Genomic DNA, 17311 nt, shown 5'->3' on the forward strand with positions numbered 1-17311 from the left:
GCAAGGGTGAGTGTGAGGGCTGACTGGTAGGCGACTTACTAGTGCCATTAACGTGCGTGTTTTGGCTAGTGGGAGAGTAAAACGCCTCGTAACACGCGAGTACCTCCAGTGTCCTCGGAGCAATTCTTGGACTGCTACGTTCGGGTGCAATGCCATCTCTTTGTAATGGGCTTTGGTCCTCCAAAGCACCCGAAAAAAAGTAAAGCGCTAAATTATATCGGGTTTAAAGTATTATATAATACATTTAAAATTTAGTCACTTAAATCAATTAAGTTTCTAAGAAAGTAATCTTGACATTTTAACTAGTTTTACTAAGATGTCGCTTTCTGTAACTTTTACACCTTAATCAAAATCATGAGAGAGTTATGTATACATTTTAAAACTATAAGAGAGTTATCTGAGAAAGCGCTAAACTACATGAATATAAAATGTAATTTTCCTCTAAGTTTTTTAGAATGATTCTACACTCTCACAAAACAAAAATTACAAACTACACGTATCGTATCCCTTTATGGGGATTATATCGGTTTGAACCCTTACCCCCAACAAAAAAAAACTGTTTTTTACAATGAGAAATGAAATTAAGTATATATGTTCATGTGCGTTAGTTTGCAGTTTTATCTCATTCTTGATTAATAATGAAGAATGATTATACTAGTCAAATTTTCTAATAGGAGTCTCGTTAGTATGACGTACATGTGAGCGCAGACGGGATCCTCTATCCATTTTTTCTGTCTAATACAAAACTACGTAGTTTCACTTATTAATATTACTAATGTGGCACTTAACATTGAATGCATATTTAGGAGGTGTTTGGTAAATGGGTTTCAAATTCAATTTTAGCATAGATGACCTAATTTCTGAATCAACATGACTGCACATAACTGTAATTCTGACAAACTCAAGGATCTCATCCTCAAATGCTTGCCTAATCTCATTTGAATCATGCAGCGTGAACTTCCAAAGTAGAAGACTATAGATACAATTAGCCATAAACAAATATTATTTATGAATATTATTGAATTTGAAACCCATTTATCAAGCACCCCCTAAATATACATTCAATGTTATGTGTCACATCAGCAATATTAATAAGTGGTACTGCGTAGTTTTATATTGGACAGAAAAAATGGACAGATATAATGAACAGAGGATCCCGTCTGTGTGAGCGTGTCTTTAGTGGCCCAATTAATTAAAACCAGAATTGTTTCGGTAAAAAACTTGTAGTCAACTTTGCCTCGACTTTTGTTTATTGATTCACCAGGCACCTATTTAGTGTCTAGTAGAATGTCCCTCCATTTCATCACAGCAAACCTCTCTCTGTTCATGTTTTCTGATCACGTCGTCCTTCATTTATGCCACAAATCTGTGTCAGGGAGAAGAAAAGAGAGAAATCAAGATGGCCAACACTTTTCTGGATTCTCCCATACAAAATCTGGATTGGCTAGAGAAGAATTGCAGCTTGGCATCTCCGTTGAGGGATCACGTCATGACCCTTAAACAGAAATCAAGATTTCTGAGGACTTGCTTGATTGCCACAGGAATATCTGAGGCTATTCCTTCTGCATCAAGCTCATTGATCAGTAGTTTTGAAACTGATGTTGCATTTAGCAAGGCGATAGATGAGCTTTCTTCTGCTTGTTTGCTGCCAGTGGATTTGGAGAAAGTTGACTCTTCGGTTTCTTACATGCTGGAAAATGTAAAACTTTGGGAGCCCAAAATAAAGAATGCTTATGCTCTCTTGTCTGGGCAGACCTGGAGGAGGGAAGTCAACTCTCCTCTGATTGATCCTTTATCTTCCACGGTTTTCATTGATTCTGTACTGGAGAACCTGGAGGATATTCTTCTTGGTCTTGGCTCGACTTGTATAGTCTCTTCGATGACGAAAAAAGTCAAAATACTAACAGAGAAGTTAAGTTTTCTGAGGGATTTCATTGGAACTGCTGCAAAGCAATCCAATAGTGTTCATCAGGAGATGGCAACTTTTCTTACCTGTGTTCATTCTTTTGCAACCAAAGCAGCGCGTTTCTCCTTTTTGTGCTGGGATGGTGAAACGGAAGAAGTCATGGCTTGCCATATGGATGTTAAGCTTTCTGATTTACTACAGAAGATTATGCCCTCTAGTGAAGATTTGACGGAGACGTTCATTCAACTTCTCAAAGCTTTGACGCCAATGGGACCAGAAACTGCAAAGACAGATGCAATCGCAAGCATTGTCAAACTTCTCCTGCAAAACACGGTAGAATCCCTCAAAGATCGAATCAGTTCCATTCTTGAGGAGCTAATATACCTCACGAAATTTCTGGTGGTTCTACCAGATGAGTCGACTAGAGATTTGGAAAGGATCTTATCACATATCAGAGCAGCCGCTAGGGAGGCTGCATCATTTCAGGTCAACAAAGTGAAAGAAGAGCAAGTCGTTGAAATGAATCTTGTTCTGTCAAGATGTCTTCAGAAGATGAAGCTGATCAAAGCGGAGATCATTCTGATTCAGCTGCTAGACTCTCAAGAAGTTTTTATGGTGTCAATGAAGGATAAATACACAGCTCTCCATGAAGGGTTGAAATTCCTAAGAAGTGTTCGAATTGATCTACCTGAGGAGAAAGAAGAGGATGGCAAACTACTCTCCAAACATGTTGAAGTGCTAGGAGCTGAGGTGATATCTTTCATATATTCAATTCACGAAAACAATTTGATGCAACATCCCATGATGGAAATGAACCTTTCACTTCATATATTGCTGCTTAAGATTAAGCTGGTTAAGGTGGGTCTGTCCTTAATGGGGCTACATACTCATGGAGCTAATCTGGTATCCTGTGTTAAGGATCATGAAATTAAAAGCCTTCATGAGGGGATGGAGTTCTTGAGAACTTGTCTCATGGACACCATAGATGCTGAGGCTAATTCAGAGGACTGGGAATTGTTTGTGCTGCATCTTGACAATGTTGTTAGTGAGTCATCATCACTTATTTCGTCATCTGGTGGCAGTGGAATGACAGAAGACATGGTCAGTGAATTGGATCTTTCCATTTTCAGATTGCTTGTGAAAATTAAGTTGATCAAGGCAGAGGTTATACTGATGAAGCATACTAAAATTCCCGAGTTAGGCTTGATGGTTCACATGAATGATGAAGTTAAAGCCGTCCAGGAAGGGGTCAGGTTCCTCAGAACCTTCCTCATTAATCCTCCCGTGGAAGAAGTGGATGAACTGATGTCGGCAAAGTGTGAAGCTACAGCCAATGAGGCGACATCTCTAATTTTTTTCCTTCATGAGCATGTAACCAAGGAGGAAATGGGCACTGAAATGAGTTGTTTGCTTTCTGAGTTTGCAGATAAGATTGAGCTTTTCAAAGCAGAGATCCAAGATACTTGCCTCCAAGTTCTATTCTTAGATTGCTGTGAAACGTCTGGAACTGTAGGAATATTTGACCTCTTGGACAATATAAAGGACAAAGCTAAATCAGTTGTCTTCGTAAAACATCACATTGAAATGCTACTTGGGGAGTTCGAGTTCCTGAAATCCTTCGTCATGGATACTGCAGTGCACTATAATAACCATCAAGAAGTGAAAGATCTTCGGGCATGTATTAAAGATGTTGCAGGCAAGGCGAAGTATATCACCGATTTGCTTGTGGTCAGAGATAATGCTCTTTGCTACTTTATGCTGTGGATTCCTTCGGCTATCGACGACATCAAATTCATTAAAGCGAAGGTCATGGAAATATACGATGAGAAAAGGTATGGCATTGGTGCCAACAGTGATGCCACAGCTGGTCCGCTGAGAATTGACAACTTTGTAATTGGACTCGACGATGAGGTAAGCGAGATAACGTATCAACTAACAACCGGAACAAAGAGGACGGAAATCATTTCAATTGTGGGCATGGGTGGGCAGGGCAAGACAACTCTAGCACAAGTGGTTTACAACCATCCTCGAGTTGCTGACTACTTTCAAATCCGTGCGTGGTGTACTGTGTCTGGAGTCTACCAAATGCGAGAGCTCTTTTTTGAAATATTGCGTGATGTTCTGGTTGTCTCTAACAGAATTTATGACATGGATGATGATGGCTTAGCAGGTGTTCTGTACAAATGTCTGAAGCAAAGAAGATACCTCATTGTTTTGGATGATATATGGGGCCGCGCAGCCTTGGATGGTTTAAGAAGATCATTTCCAGATGATAATTCGGGAAGTAGAATTATGTTGACCACCCGAATGCGTAATGTGGCTTCGCGAGCTGATTGGACGGCACACATTCGTTATCTTACTCACCGTGAATCTTGGCATTTATTATGTCGAAAAACATTCGGTGACACTGATTTACCTCATGAACTTCGAAGCATAGGAGTGAAGCTTGTAAAGTACTTTCACGGAGTACCTCTTGCAATTTTTATCATGGCTGGTGTCCTGGAAAAGAATAAAAGGAATCTTTCCTACTGGGTAAAATTGGTGGAAACTTTGCTCTTAGATCGTGATCCTGATAGAAATGTGCTCTTTTCTGCACTAAAAATTGCTTACGACAGCTTACCAGATCACTTGAAGCCCTGCTTTCTTTATTTAGGAGAATTTCCAGAGGATAAGGAAATCCCTGCTCGAAAATTGTTCGGACTGTGGATCACAAATGGATTGATACAAAAAACTGAGTCAAAAACATTGGAAGATGTTGCAGAGGAATATTTGTTGGAAATAATATCTAGAAACTTGGTAACTATTTCTAGAAGAAAACACAATGGCAGGGTGAGAGGATGTCGTGTTCATGACGTTGTGCGAGACGTATGCAGGTCCATGAAGAGGATAGAATTGTCCTTTAATTGGTATGATGTAATTTTTACTACTCCTACTAGTTTGAATTGTAGTATTGATTCGCCAATGAAACCTTGGTCTAATGGCTAAAGTTGAGGTTTCAAGAATTAAAAATCTTATGTTCTAATTCCCCACCCCACCCCTAAATATTCTCACACCTGAAGTGACTTCGTGTCGATCACTCTGGTTGTGCATTTCTTTGATGCAAAAAGCATTGTTTTGCAGCAAAGCGTTAGGTTTTAGGGTCTGTGCAGCATCATTACTTTGGTTGTGCATTTCTTTGATAGACTTTGCCTCAAGTTCATTCATATCTCATAATTATTTAGTTCACTGGATGATAAGAAAAGAATGAAATGGGCTTCTCAAAATTTTGAACTTCTTAGACAATTAAAGGTACAATACAAGTCTGTCGATAGGGAACAAGTCTATATCTCAGGAGCTTATCTATGAATCCGTGAATGGTGTTTGAACTCTTGATGCTTTGATCCTTTTGGAATTGGATGACCACATGCTGTGTATATGAATATGATAAATGCTCTTAGTAAACGCCTTTTGATGTGTATTATGTCATACTAACATGCTCAGGACGGTACAGAATACCTAGACTACTTTAACAGGATGAAGAGTCACTTATCCCTCTAACGTTTTGCATTCTGCAGAGGGTGACTGATGCTGTTTATGAAGATGACCATCATCGTGTATCGCGTTATTAGAGCCAGGAAAGGAAAGAGATTGCATGTGTGTGAACTTTAGTCTGAGTAATTACTTGTGTAGTTTGGACTAATGACAGAGGCACAAAGATTTTGTTTCTTCTCTTGTTGGTTATCTCTACAACTTTGCAAGACAATCTGTTGATTTGGGAATGACAGTCAAAAAAAAAAAAATTTGTCTGAGCCGATATAAACTGGACACCCTTGTTGTCATATTTGCAGATCCCAAATCTTTTCAATGAATGGTGGAAATGGAACTTATAGCTACTCAAACAAACTCTACTGTTCACGTACATAAACCACACACTTTATGCCATATCATAGCACAATGTTCTCATTACCTATAGAGATTATACATTAAGGGCCACCACTCTTTACAGAGGGCAAGCATGTCATTGTATATGTGTACATTAACAGCTCTAGAATTTCAAAAAGAAGAGAAAGGGGGACATATTTCCTAGAAGATTGGGTCAACTACAGCACATTCTTTTCTTATCCTTTCGCTAGAAGATTAGGTCAGCTCATAAAAATGCTTCTTGTTTCAGCTTTATGTGGTCTAAAAGAACCACACAAGGGACTAACTACCATTTATTTACCAGGTTGAAGCATGTCATGCGGTAGAACTGCCAATCATTGACTCCTTTAGCTATAAGAAAAGCACATGGTTAATTTTAATTATGAACTTCCCTTCATGAATGCAGAGAGTAGCATCAATAACTGCAGAAGCAATGATTGAAGAGGTACTTGCAGATAGGCTTGACGTTGAGAAGTCTTGTACTTCAAACAGAATTCGCATTGCAGATTTAGGATGTTCAGTTGGTCCAAACACTTACATGGCCATGCAACATATAATAGGAGCAGTAGAAAAGAAATGCAAATCAAAAGGCCTCAGTCCTTTCGAACTACCTGAATTTCAAGTATTCTTTAATGATCAAACCACGAATGATTTTAACACTTTGTTCACCTCTCTCCCTCAGTGCATTCAGTGACATGATAAAGAAGCCTGTGACCAATAAGGTGTTCAATGCCAGGTATTTTCATTCTGAAATTACCAAAATAAAATGAATTTCAGAATAGGGCATCTAACTCCTGTTAGAGGAGCAGAAAATGAAAAGAAGGCAAGTTTCTGAGTTCAGGACTCGGATGTACTTGTTACACTTCCCTAAATACACAAATTTGTCATATTACAATAGATATATACATGCTCAACAACCCGATTGATTTACAGCAATAGATATTAATCAGTATCTTAGTCGATACAAATGAAAGCCACGCCGAAGCATAGTCCGAAGTAGAGCAGCTAAGTCTTCTTGTTACGAAAAAAATTAAAGCGAATTCACAAATTCTTGATGCCAAACTATTCATTAAAGCAATCTCAGTCCATGACTAAACTGCAGCTCCAGTGAAGAGATTTGCTGAGAACTCCTTGTGCTTGCTTTTTTGGCTTTTTTGATCTGAATCAGCTTATCATAAACACACCACGGGAAACTAATGAAGTGAGCCCGGTTCAGTCCCTCATTGTAGCAACCCCAGAATCTATGATGATAAGTGACATGATACCATGCTGATGCTTTTGCATATGGATCATCGGAATGACCTCCACTCCTGTTGAACCAGGTCCTAGCTTCCTTCCTTAAAGACCTCACGGCCATTCCAGCAGCTTCTGCATCTTTTCTCCGGTCAAAAGATCTTGACATCTTCATGATACCACCACTCAATATTTCTGCTTCATTTTTTATGCCATAATAATCCATCAAGATACCCAATTTATAATCATATTCACTTTTGTAATCAAAAGCTTCATCAACATAATCCTCAAATCCATCTACTTCCATGTCAGTATCATATGCTTTTCTTGCCACTTCCCTCGTAAATGATCTGATAGAGCTTGTGTGTGGTGCAATCTCTTTCACCTCTCTGAAAAGCTTTCCAATCACATGCCGTGATTCATACATAGGCTTGTCGGACTTTTCCATGTAATCAGGATATTCTTTGACACGCAGATGAGATGGAATCTCAGCGGGAACGCCAGTCTTTGGAAAATCAACTGCAATTGAGAACAGCTGTGCAAGCTCCAGACATGGTTCACTCCTTGCCTTCAGTGGTTCCCGATCAGCAAAGACTGTATGGGCATTTGCAATGATTCCTAAACTGTCATTCACGATATAATTGGTGAAATACTCCTCAACTTCCTGCAATGGAGAAGCAAAATTAATTGTCCATTGAAAGCAAATGTTGCACAAGGATATTTGCTGCAATGATGCTTAATATGCATGAGAATGCAATGAAGCATCTTATTTTGCTAAGATAGAGTGCCTTAATCGTGGTAAAACTGTTTCATGGTTAAGAAAATGAGGAGAAAACAGAAGAGAGTTCTTAGTGATGTTAAGCTAGTAGATGAAGGAATAAATTAGGTTTTTGTATCCTTCAATGCGGATTAGGAACTTTTCCACTTGTCCACATCTCTTTTTGCCACAAGAAATTTCAGGGCATAAAAGGACAAAAAACAAACAAGGAAAATAGTCCCCTGACTAAATCATCAAAGGTTATTAATCTATCTGGCAGTTTTATGGGTGCTGAGAAAGGATACTTGTAAACATTTACCTTCAACAAGAAAAAAGTACAACTTACTTTTGGTCATGCATGCAGATAAATAATCTCAAGCTGAGGAAACTAAATGGAAACAAATCTGTTAGGACACAATTACACAAGTGCTATAGGTCAAAGGTAGTAGTCTACTCTTACAACACATGAATGCAAACAAACATTTATTCTGTAACTTAAAACTGTCAACTAGTTTAGTTCAAAGGTAGACCAGGATATAAATCTGCAAATGTGTCAGATATGAATATGCAAGATAACCAAGGCTAGCATAACTGGAAAAAATACCGCCATGATCCATACTAAAAACAAAGTGTCATAAATCACAGCTAGATGTCAACCATGTTAGTACATTTTAAACCAACACCACAAAAGAGAACACCACTGCTGTGATAATTAGTAATCAGAAAGACATCACAAGAAAGAGAAAGGAGAAGACAGGTTCCTATCCTACTCATCAGGCTACGGGTACAATACTTCGACCTCCCTTTTCTGGTAGAAATAGCTAAAAAAGTTCAAATTCTGCCACAGCATTTTTATGTTACAGGATTAGTACCTCAATTGTAACTTCATGATCTAACTGCACAGTAGATGCTGGAGCATAATCCATTGGTGGGTCTTGCTGAGGTGGAATCAGGTCAGGGTCCCAACAAACAAAGTAAATATCTCCATCCAAATCACTTCCAGAACATTCATTTGGATGAGGCCTGTAATTGACATTAGAATCAGAAAGAAAACATTCACAAATGATGACATCAGCAAATTGGATGTATCCCTGCGTAAAAATTCAAATTAGTTGGTCTTCAGAAGCTGAAACAGAGGTTAATGGCCCCACAACAAGCAAGAAGTCCCTTGTCTCCACATTGAGCTTTACTAAGCACATTAGATGTCAAAGTGAACTAAATTCAATCATTTGTTTTTACAAAAAATATCCCAATCTATGTTACAGTAGTGATTTCCAGGATTCATTTGGTCTGCAAAAGCCTTAATCGTACCCATCCTCCATCTCCTAGATTTTTTGCAGTTTTGACCTTTCAAAATGCATACTAGGAGCCTTCTAGTTTTTCTATGTACACTATTAACAATAAAGTTTATTATGCTGTTGTAATCTCCTTATTCTCAAAACATAAACTCACAAATCAGAAAATATTTTAGCAACCCTTCCCAACCCTGAACCAACTGAACTATCTTTTCCTTGTCTTCGTAAGAGTTCGTTTCCTTATCCATTCTAGACCCCGTTTCGCACAGTGAAACCAAATAGTTCACCTAAACTGCTACAGATAGCTCCAAAATCAAAGCCATCTTGCATCCATTCTTTTCTTTCTCACAAATCATCATGAAACAGCTATCCAAGATAAGCAATAGAAAAAACTCAGATGCACAAATACATCATGCGAAAAGTGATAATACTAATTCCATTATTTGTTCAATCACAAAGTTTGGAAAGAGAAATCAACAGTGAAGCCAGATATTGTTGGCCTTAAATCTGAGATCCTAATGCTTATTTGTGAAGTAAGAAATCCATTTTTACCGTAATTATTATATTAGGACTGTGCTAAAAACCTGAAGAGGAAATCCATTAGTCTAGGATGCATATTTTTAAAGACCTACATAAGCAGCTCAAGATCCAATACAAGCCCAACACAAGAAAGTTTTGCATTCAACTTCACTTGCAATATGCCAGGTGATGCAGCATGAAATCTCTTAGATACTCCTGAATTTATTAGACTGTAATGAAGGAATAGATAGCTTATGTCAGGACATAATATATGCAGTAATTGAAGGAGTCAAATATTCCCTGCTGCTTCTAGACAAGTCTACCAATTAGCTGAGAAACAATATACACTTGCTCATTTTTTGTGTTGTTTGGCAGTGAAATGAATGACCCCTTTTGCCCTTAAATTGATTACCAACAGTGTAATAGTAGGAATGATAAAACACCAATAAACATTCCTTTATTAAGATTCTTACCTTACAAATGCTTGCTTAGGAGTAATAGTAAGCAGAGGGAGTGCTAAATGTCTACAAAAGCTGCACTATATTGTAAGGAAAAGATGAGAAGCAAAAATTCTAAGAATTACTTTCTAAAAAGCTGTGGGCATCACGTGAGGCTAGATTGCATGAGTAATGGCAAGTAGGTTTCACAGGTCTACATGAAGTTTCATTAAGCAAAATCTAATGCTTTGACAGAAATGCTCATTATGGGCTTTGAGACTTTCCCCCTACTCAAATGAAGGCATTAGAATCTTGTAAAAGAACTAAGATTAGAGTCAAATACCAATGGAAAACCACCAATGATTTCTAATTAAACTACAAAACAACACACTACAAATACTTGATTCAAGAAACCAAACTAAGTTACACTGAACCTGTAAAATTACTGCAGTACTTGCCAAAAAAGGAAAAAAAACTGCATGTGTTGCAAGTTTCCAACTATTTGCTTCATTTCTAAAATAAACTTATATTCAGAAATACTCATGAACCTTTCTTTGTAGTGTAAACAGCCAGATCTCAACCAAGAAGACACAGGTCCACCATCTAGCAATGTTACAGATTTTACGAAAAAGACATCAGCATGATCTAAAGGCCATAATGTCAGATGTGAAAGATAACTGAGGATCACATATGGGTTCACAAATTTAACAAAATCACATTGTTTACGCTCTTGAAAGTTTCTAAGGAATGTAGACACACAACCATGTCACAAACCAAGAACAGCTAGCTGCTATATGTTTTTCATGCGGGAAAAGGTAAATTGGTCTTTTGTGCCAGTAACAAGGAAAAGAAAGAGAAGAATCTCTTTTTCCATTTTGTTGGGGTTAAAATCTTTAAAAATCAAAAGGAGCCAATCCGTTGATTTTAATGGTAGAGGAAAACAGCAGAAGAATACAAATCAACAGATATCACAAAAACAAAAGAAACTTAAATTTGCACGTGCATAAATATTACTGGATTTTAAGCTACCTATATATTTCCAGATTGTCATCTTCAATTAGCTGATTTCAATCTCAGTAACTTGACAATTCTCTGTATGAGTTGCACATAAACTGTATAAAAGATCTCAAAATGGTATTTACCTTCTTCCTTTCTGGGGGAAGACAACACAGTCCACCATATGATGTAATGCTGGCAAATTAACAGCTTTAAGAATACGAATATCACCAGGATGCAAGCATGGATTTTTCGCAACAACCACTTTTCCCTCAAGAATGAGACTGTGTGCAGAGGATTGGACAGAATCATCATAAAACTGCCTACGCCCAGCACCAGAGAACTGAACAAAGACCTGGCCGTATTCCAAGGTTCTGGTTTCATCCAGACATCCCATCATTGATCTTCCACTTGGTATAAATATCCTTGTTTTAGTTCGCAAGTCCAGCAACTTTGACGCCCGGAAAGTTTGCAGCATCATTGAAAGAAATGGTTCAGAATCAGGCTTATACCCACATATAAGCATCTCCTTGAGAACATTCGTATTCTCTCCAGGAGCCATCAATTCTAAAGCCTCGTGTGCCCTCAATGGATCAGTTAGAATAGTATCCAACTGGGCAACTGCTTCTCTTTGCTTCTTTTCAAAGACAACATCATTGACCCCCAAGGTAGACAAAAGAGTGATTAATTGGCGATTTAGGAAACAAGGTTGATATTTACTCCATGCTAAAACATCTAACTTGGTATTATCACAGTCATATTTCATCATACTTTGTCTCAGCGACAATTTCTTCGATGAAGTAGGATCAACAGCCACAACACCTTTAAAGCCACCATATCGAATTTGAAATGCAGATGGACTAAAACTTCTAAGACCACATTTCATGGCAACTTGCCTTGCAAATTCATAGGAGATTTTCCCAATGCCATCAGAAAAGACAAACTTTAATGCACCAAGGTAAGCACCTCTTACCTCTATATCAGGAATCATTTCAATCTCATGCCTACCAACATTTAGTGTTTCTGTGGAGGAACTGAAAGATTGACCGAGCCTGGCAGCATATTTTGCCACATTTCTTATCCTACTAAAATCGCCCATCCATGTTCTTATATCAGCAGCAGTAAGCCCGGGCCTTGAAGCAAACATCCACACTGAATTATCCCTTAATTGACTTGAAGAAAAAGCAAGAAACTCAAACTTCTTATCCCCAATTACTATGCCATTTTTCAATGTTGACAGTATTCTCTCATAAATTTCGGTTCTTCCATTCTCATTTGCAGCAATACGAGGCGACAAGTCTGTAGAAAACATTTTGTTCCACTCTTCATCAATAAAGGAAACACGAAGAAAATTGTCTATGTCCTCTGAAAAGTTGCGCAATACACGATTAGATACATTGACCTCTGGACCACAGAAATATACTTTGCATGGTGTAACTTGAACCCTCCGTACATATACCAACCCATTATCTAAAGAAAGAGTAGGTGATTTCGGGAGTTGCCGAAGCTTGTCATACTTATCGTACTGCTCTTTGAGCCACTGCACAGGCTCATAGCAGCACTCTTTCAACATGTATAGATTCTCCAAGGCATGTTCTATGTATCTAGTCTTTATTCTTCGTGGATCAACCAACCTAAAAAAATTACCATCTAGTGATGGCCCTGGAAGACATCCAGTCTGCACTAAACAACAGACCTTGAACAAGATTCCGTACGGCACATATGGTCCTTGAGGAGGACGCAGAATAGGAGCTAAAACCAAATTGTGTGAATAAGGGGAAGCAGTTTCCAGCATAAACTGGCTGTCACTTTCTTTGTACCAAGCGAAATAGTCACTGAAATTAGGAAGTTGAATACCACGCGGAAGCTCCAAACATATACCAGACGATTGCCCAATACAGGATGAAGTGAAATCTGTTGTCCTGACCCATTGGTCATCCGGAGTTTCCTTAAAGTAGCTAAAAGTAGATGCTTCAAGCTTTTTGAAAACCCGAGGAGCACCAAATAACTAAGTCACGAAGAAAAGAATATTTATGTCAAAATTTGACCTCATTAACTATTCATCACCCTAGAAAGGTAACAAATACTCATTTACTTAAAATAACAAAAGGAAGAGGATAAAGGCATGCTGGTTTTTTTCCCTATGACTTTCATAGTTTGGCTGCGTTTCAAGGTTCAAATCATGGTTAATACTGGTAGAAATAAGCAATGATACAAACGGGTATTAAAAGAATTACTGAATATAGAGGTTAAGCTGTATGCAGACTTTGAAGGAATGTTCCAGATGAATCTTGCAAATGATCAATATACAGACAACTGTATGTTGTGTGCATGTGTGTGTGTGTGTGTGTGAGAGAGAGAGAGAGAGAGAGGATAAGTTACAGTTTTAAAATAACAGCAAAAGCATACTTATATTCTAGTATACAGTTAACCAAGAATTGATAGCAATAACAGAAGTAATTTCATATGCACATACTCAATATCCATCCAAGCTTTTGAATGCCTGGATTACATAAAAAAAATATTGATTAGAAATAATTAAAAAACATGCACGCTGACTCCTCTATAAAACAAGCTTGTTTCACAGCCAAGCACAGAGTAACAAAACAATTAACAAGAAACGTGTGATATGGTGCACCGGTGTTGGTCACATTATATCAACTTAACATAGCAAATTCAAAGACCTCGAAAATTGCATTAATGATCATGCATTTGATTTTTTTCATCTTTATTTCTTTAGAAGCCCCATGCTTGACCTATATTTTACACAAAAAATCATATTTCATATGAGATACAACAAGCAGGTGAAACACGCAAGGTCCCATGCTTGAATGAAGGGGGATACATGCCTGCCTTACTGCTCACACAAAATAGAAAGAGCATCAAAAGTTATTGACACATTCAATGACAAATCAAGTCTACAAGATTTCAAAGTTGCTTCAAATGCTGAAAAGCAAATTAATTTTACTAGTAAGTAAACAGAACAAGGAACTACTGTACCATAATTAAAAAGACCTACTTTCTAATGGAAGGCTAGTATTCATCTGGTGCTCCAGATACACAAAAATTAAATGATAACCTAGTTGAAATAGTGGTTATAGCTAACATAGCCCATTTGGAGTTTAACCTCACCTGCAGGTAAATTCCTTCCATTTGCAACAGTTAAAATAATATGCTTAGAAACTGCCAGGTGCCATTGTAATTTCATGTTGTAGTTCAATTACTTCTCGCAGCTAATATGATGAAGTATTACGGCTTCTTTTGCCATGATATTCTCCAGGTATAAACAAGTCTTACATGCTTAATACTTATGAATAGACCAATGGATGAACAGTTGGATGATGCTAAGAAACTACACAAATGTGACTTAGACAATAGGACAATTGAAGTAATTAAAGACTGGTGGTGTCTGCAAGATAAATGCAAGACCAGCTATCGGTGCTGTTACAGTTTTCTAAGCCTAGCCACCAAAAAAAGGCAGAAGGAAATTGTGCTAGTCATGCCGTGAAATGGAAGCCAAAGATTAAGGAATCAAATAAACAAGTGATAAGATATGCAGCAAACATCAAATCTTCTACTGGAACAACCAAACCTGTATGAGGAGAAACTTTGCTGCTTGACCACGAGGTTCATGCAGTACGATCTGCCATAAGTTTTCACAAGATAATTCAAGCTTGTAGTCAACAGAGCTAAACCACAGAATGAAGTACATTTTCTTCATTCCAATCCCAAATCTGACAGAAACATTTGCCTTATTCCATAGCACTGAAAACTTATTCGCCGACACCTGACATCCAAAATTCAAAACTATGTGCTCCATGTTATGCTCGTAGCTTCTAGGCCTTGGAACCAAATCAATGTCTGAATCCCAAGCCCTCAAATATGAAGAACCATAATAAAGGTGTTGTTTTGCCAAGGAGATAATGTATTCGGCACTTCTATTACTTGCAAATTGGACTTTAGCATATGCTCTGTGCCCCCCTTTGGACTGCTTAACCTCTAAAGCATACACTGTACCATGACCTGTAATTCCTTCCAAAAACTCTTTGACTCTTTCTGCAGCCACAACATAAGGAAAACCAAACACCTGAATTGTCTTTCCCATTCAGCTGAATCTCGCCACCAATTCTATGAACAGAATTTCATATCAAAATGCAATTGCTATATAATCCTGAAAATATCAGAAGTTCAAAGAGTAAGAAAACTATTGCTTGGCTAGTAATGATATTGCTACTTTACAATCCCAGACATACATAGAAGTACATTTTTTGTTGAAAGCAATGCACCCAAGCATATGCAGACACAGACAGTGAAAATTTATAGCATGAGAACGGTAAGATATACACACATCCAAAATGCACATCACTGTGCCTATTCTTATTAATTGAAGAAGTAAGCACAGATCATGTTTTCGGTAAGCATTATCAATATTAATTTGGTAAAACATTGCCTTCAGTTTATGTAAGGCATGACATTGGAGCTTTAGAAGAAACCTCCACCAACCATTCCACTTTCTTTATGTCAAGTTTCAATCTCCAATACAACTAAGACTCCATACCAGTATAATAGACCACATACAACCTTAAAGCAGAATAACAATTTCAGCTTATTTCCCTCTAAATCTGAAAACCAAAAAAAAATGTCTGCAGTAGAGGCATAAATAAAGGAAAAAAAATCAGAGATTTTTTAATCACTTACCAGAAAATTTCAAATCCATTTCACATTAGAACTGTGAGCAAAATAATAAGTGACAAATCATGGCATCATACTATATGCAGACAAGATTTTCTCATTTAATACTCAAAGGCAGAGACATGAAAGCTATCAAATACTAGCCCCATAAGACAAATATTAAATAAAATTTTCTTTTCTTAAAATCAAAATCTCTAAAATGATAGAGGAACAATGAAAGAGTAAAAACAGGACTAGATAACAAATCCTGTTGTATTGCCACTCTCTTTTTGGCCGGATTCTATACTATACATCCCAACAAAAAAACCACTGCACAGATTGTCTCTTTTAGTATTGCCACTCCAATGACAACATATCCCACCAACAGCCAAAAGGGATTTCAGATAAAAAAGAATAAGTTAAAAAAAAAAAGATTTCCAGAAAGCACTCATAAGAACATTTCCAAATTGTGCACAAGCAGATCCCGGAAACAAACCAAAAGAATACCAATCCAGGACCATGATGCTAGCATTTACCCAAAAAAAGTCATCAAATGTGCATAATAACAATATATCCTTGACGAGAAACAGGTAGAGATGGAAGCCAAGTTATTTGCTTATCTCAAGGGCTCTCTCTTGATTTAATAGCATATAAGTGCGAAATCTACTATTTAAACTAACCATCCAATGTGAACAGAAAACAATGAAAAGATCAGAAAGCAACGTCTCTGATTCTATAATATCCACTTCTTCATGTTGTATTGTCTCTTTCCTTCACTTGTTTGTAGCCAAAAAAGATTATTATACAGCTAACAGACAAGATCAGCAGGCAAGAAAGTGAAATGCAGAAAATCTTTCCCAGAAATCAACTGAAACTACTAATTGACATAAACAAACCACTAAAAAAATTCCATCTTTTCAGATATCACCACTTCAATAACAACATATTCTAGAACTGCCAAAAGGGGTTTTCATGGGGTGAAAAAAGAACCCCAGAAAAACTGTGATCATAACGAAATAATCCATTAAGCATTTAAACAGAAATAATCCCACAAAAAGACACCCATTCACAGAATAAAGACTCAGAACAAGAAAAAAAAAGCCTTGATCAAAGTAAATCCAAGAGGGTTACTTTCCATCTGCATATGAAAGGGAAAGAGAAGGAGAAACTCACAAAATCCAACGGGAGTTATCACACAAATTTGCACGTAAGTGATGGTTGCATTTGATGAAGCTCTCTATTTACACCATATACTATAGACTGTCAAGTGTAAATATGCTTAGTGCGTGTTGTGTGTGAGAGAAGACTTTGATAAGAATGATGGAGTCAATCCCAAGTCAATCATTTTCCTCAAACAGAACAGCGGATGTCACTTTCTTTACTTTGTTGTTTATAGGCTATGGTCCAGCCTGATTTCAAGGGACACGCTCTCTACACTGGGAATAGTAGTGTTGTTCCTCTAGTGCTAGTGAAGTTGATTAGAGTAACCAAAGAATCTTCCATACTTCCTATACCATTCCCCTGTTGCACTATTTATTATATAATTATAATTATTCATAAATATTTCATTTTAATTCTTTTTTCCTAAAGCTTTTAT

At 37.4% G+C, this 17311-nt stretch overlaps 1 protein-coding gene across 1 annotated transcript; it reads right to left on the reverse strand.

Moving 5' to 3' along the window:
• Positions 1-6559: 6559 nt before the first annotated feature.
• On the reverse strand, positions 6560-16992 carry LOC113753106 (probable RNA-dependent RNA polymerase 1). Its single transcript, XM_027297199.1, has 5 exons — positions 16888-16992; positions 14636-15214; positions 11190-13051; positions 8669-8819; positions 6560-7703 (listed from the first exon to the last, which is right to left on the reverse strand). The coding sequence occupies exons 2-5, from the start codon at positions 15146-15148 to the stop codon at positions 6876-6878; spliced, it is 3354 nt and encodes a 1117-aa protein (XP_027153000.1). The 5' UTR covers positions 15149-15214; positions 16888-16992; the 3' UTR covers positions 6560-6875.
• Between the last annotated feature and the right edge of the window lie 319 nt (positions 16993-17311).

The sequence above is a fragment of the Coffea eugenioides genome, chromosome 11, assembly GCF_003713205.1.
Source record: "Coffea eugenioides isolate CCC68of chromosome 11, Ceug_1.0, whole genome shotgun sequence".
In the NCBI taxonomy this organism is placed as follows: Eukaryota; Viridiplantae; Streptophyta; class Magnoliopsida; order Gentianales; family Rubiaceae; genus Coffea; species Coffea eugenioides.

Coding starts and splice junctions, on each gene's coding strand:
- LOC113753106 (XM_027297199.1), bottom strand. CDS start 15,148: ATGGGAAAGACAATTCAGGTGTTTGGTTTTCCTTATGTTGTGGCTGCA. Junction 13,052..14,635: donor CAAAGTTTCTCCTCATACAG/GTTTGGTTGTTC, acceptor TTCGTGACTTAG/TTATTTGGTGCTCCTCGGGT. Junction 7,704..8,668: donor ATCATGAAGTTACAATTGAG/GTACTAATCCTG, acceptor TCTCCATTGCAG/GAAGTTGAGGAGTATTTCAC.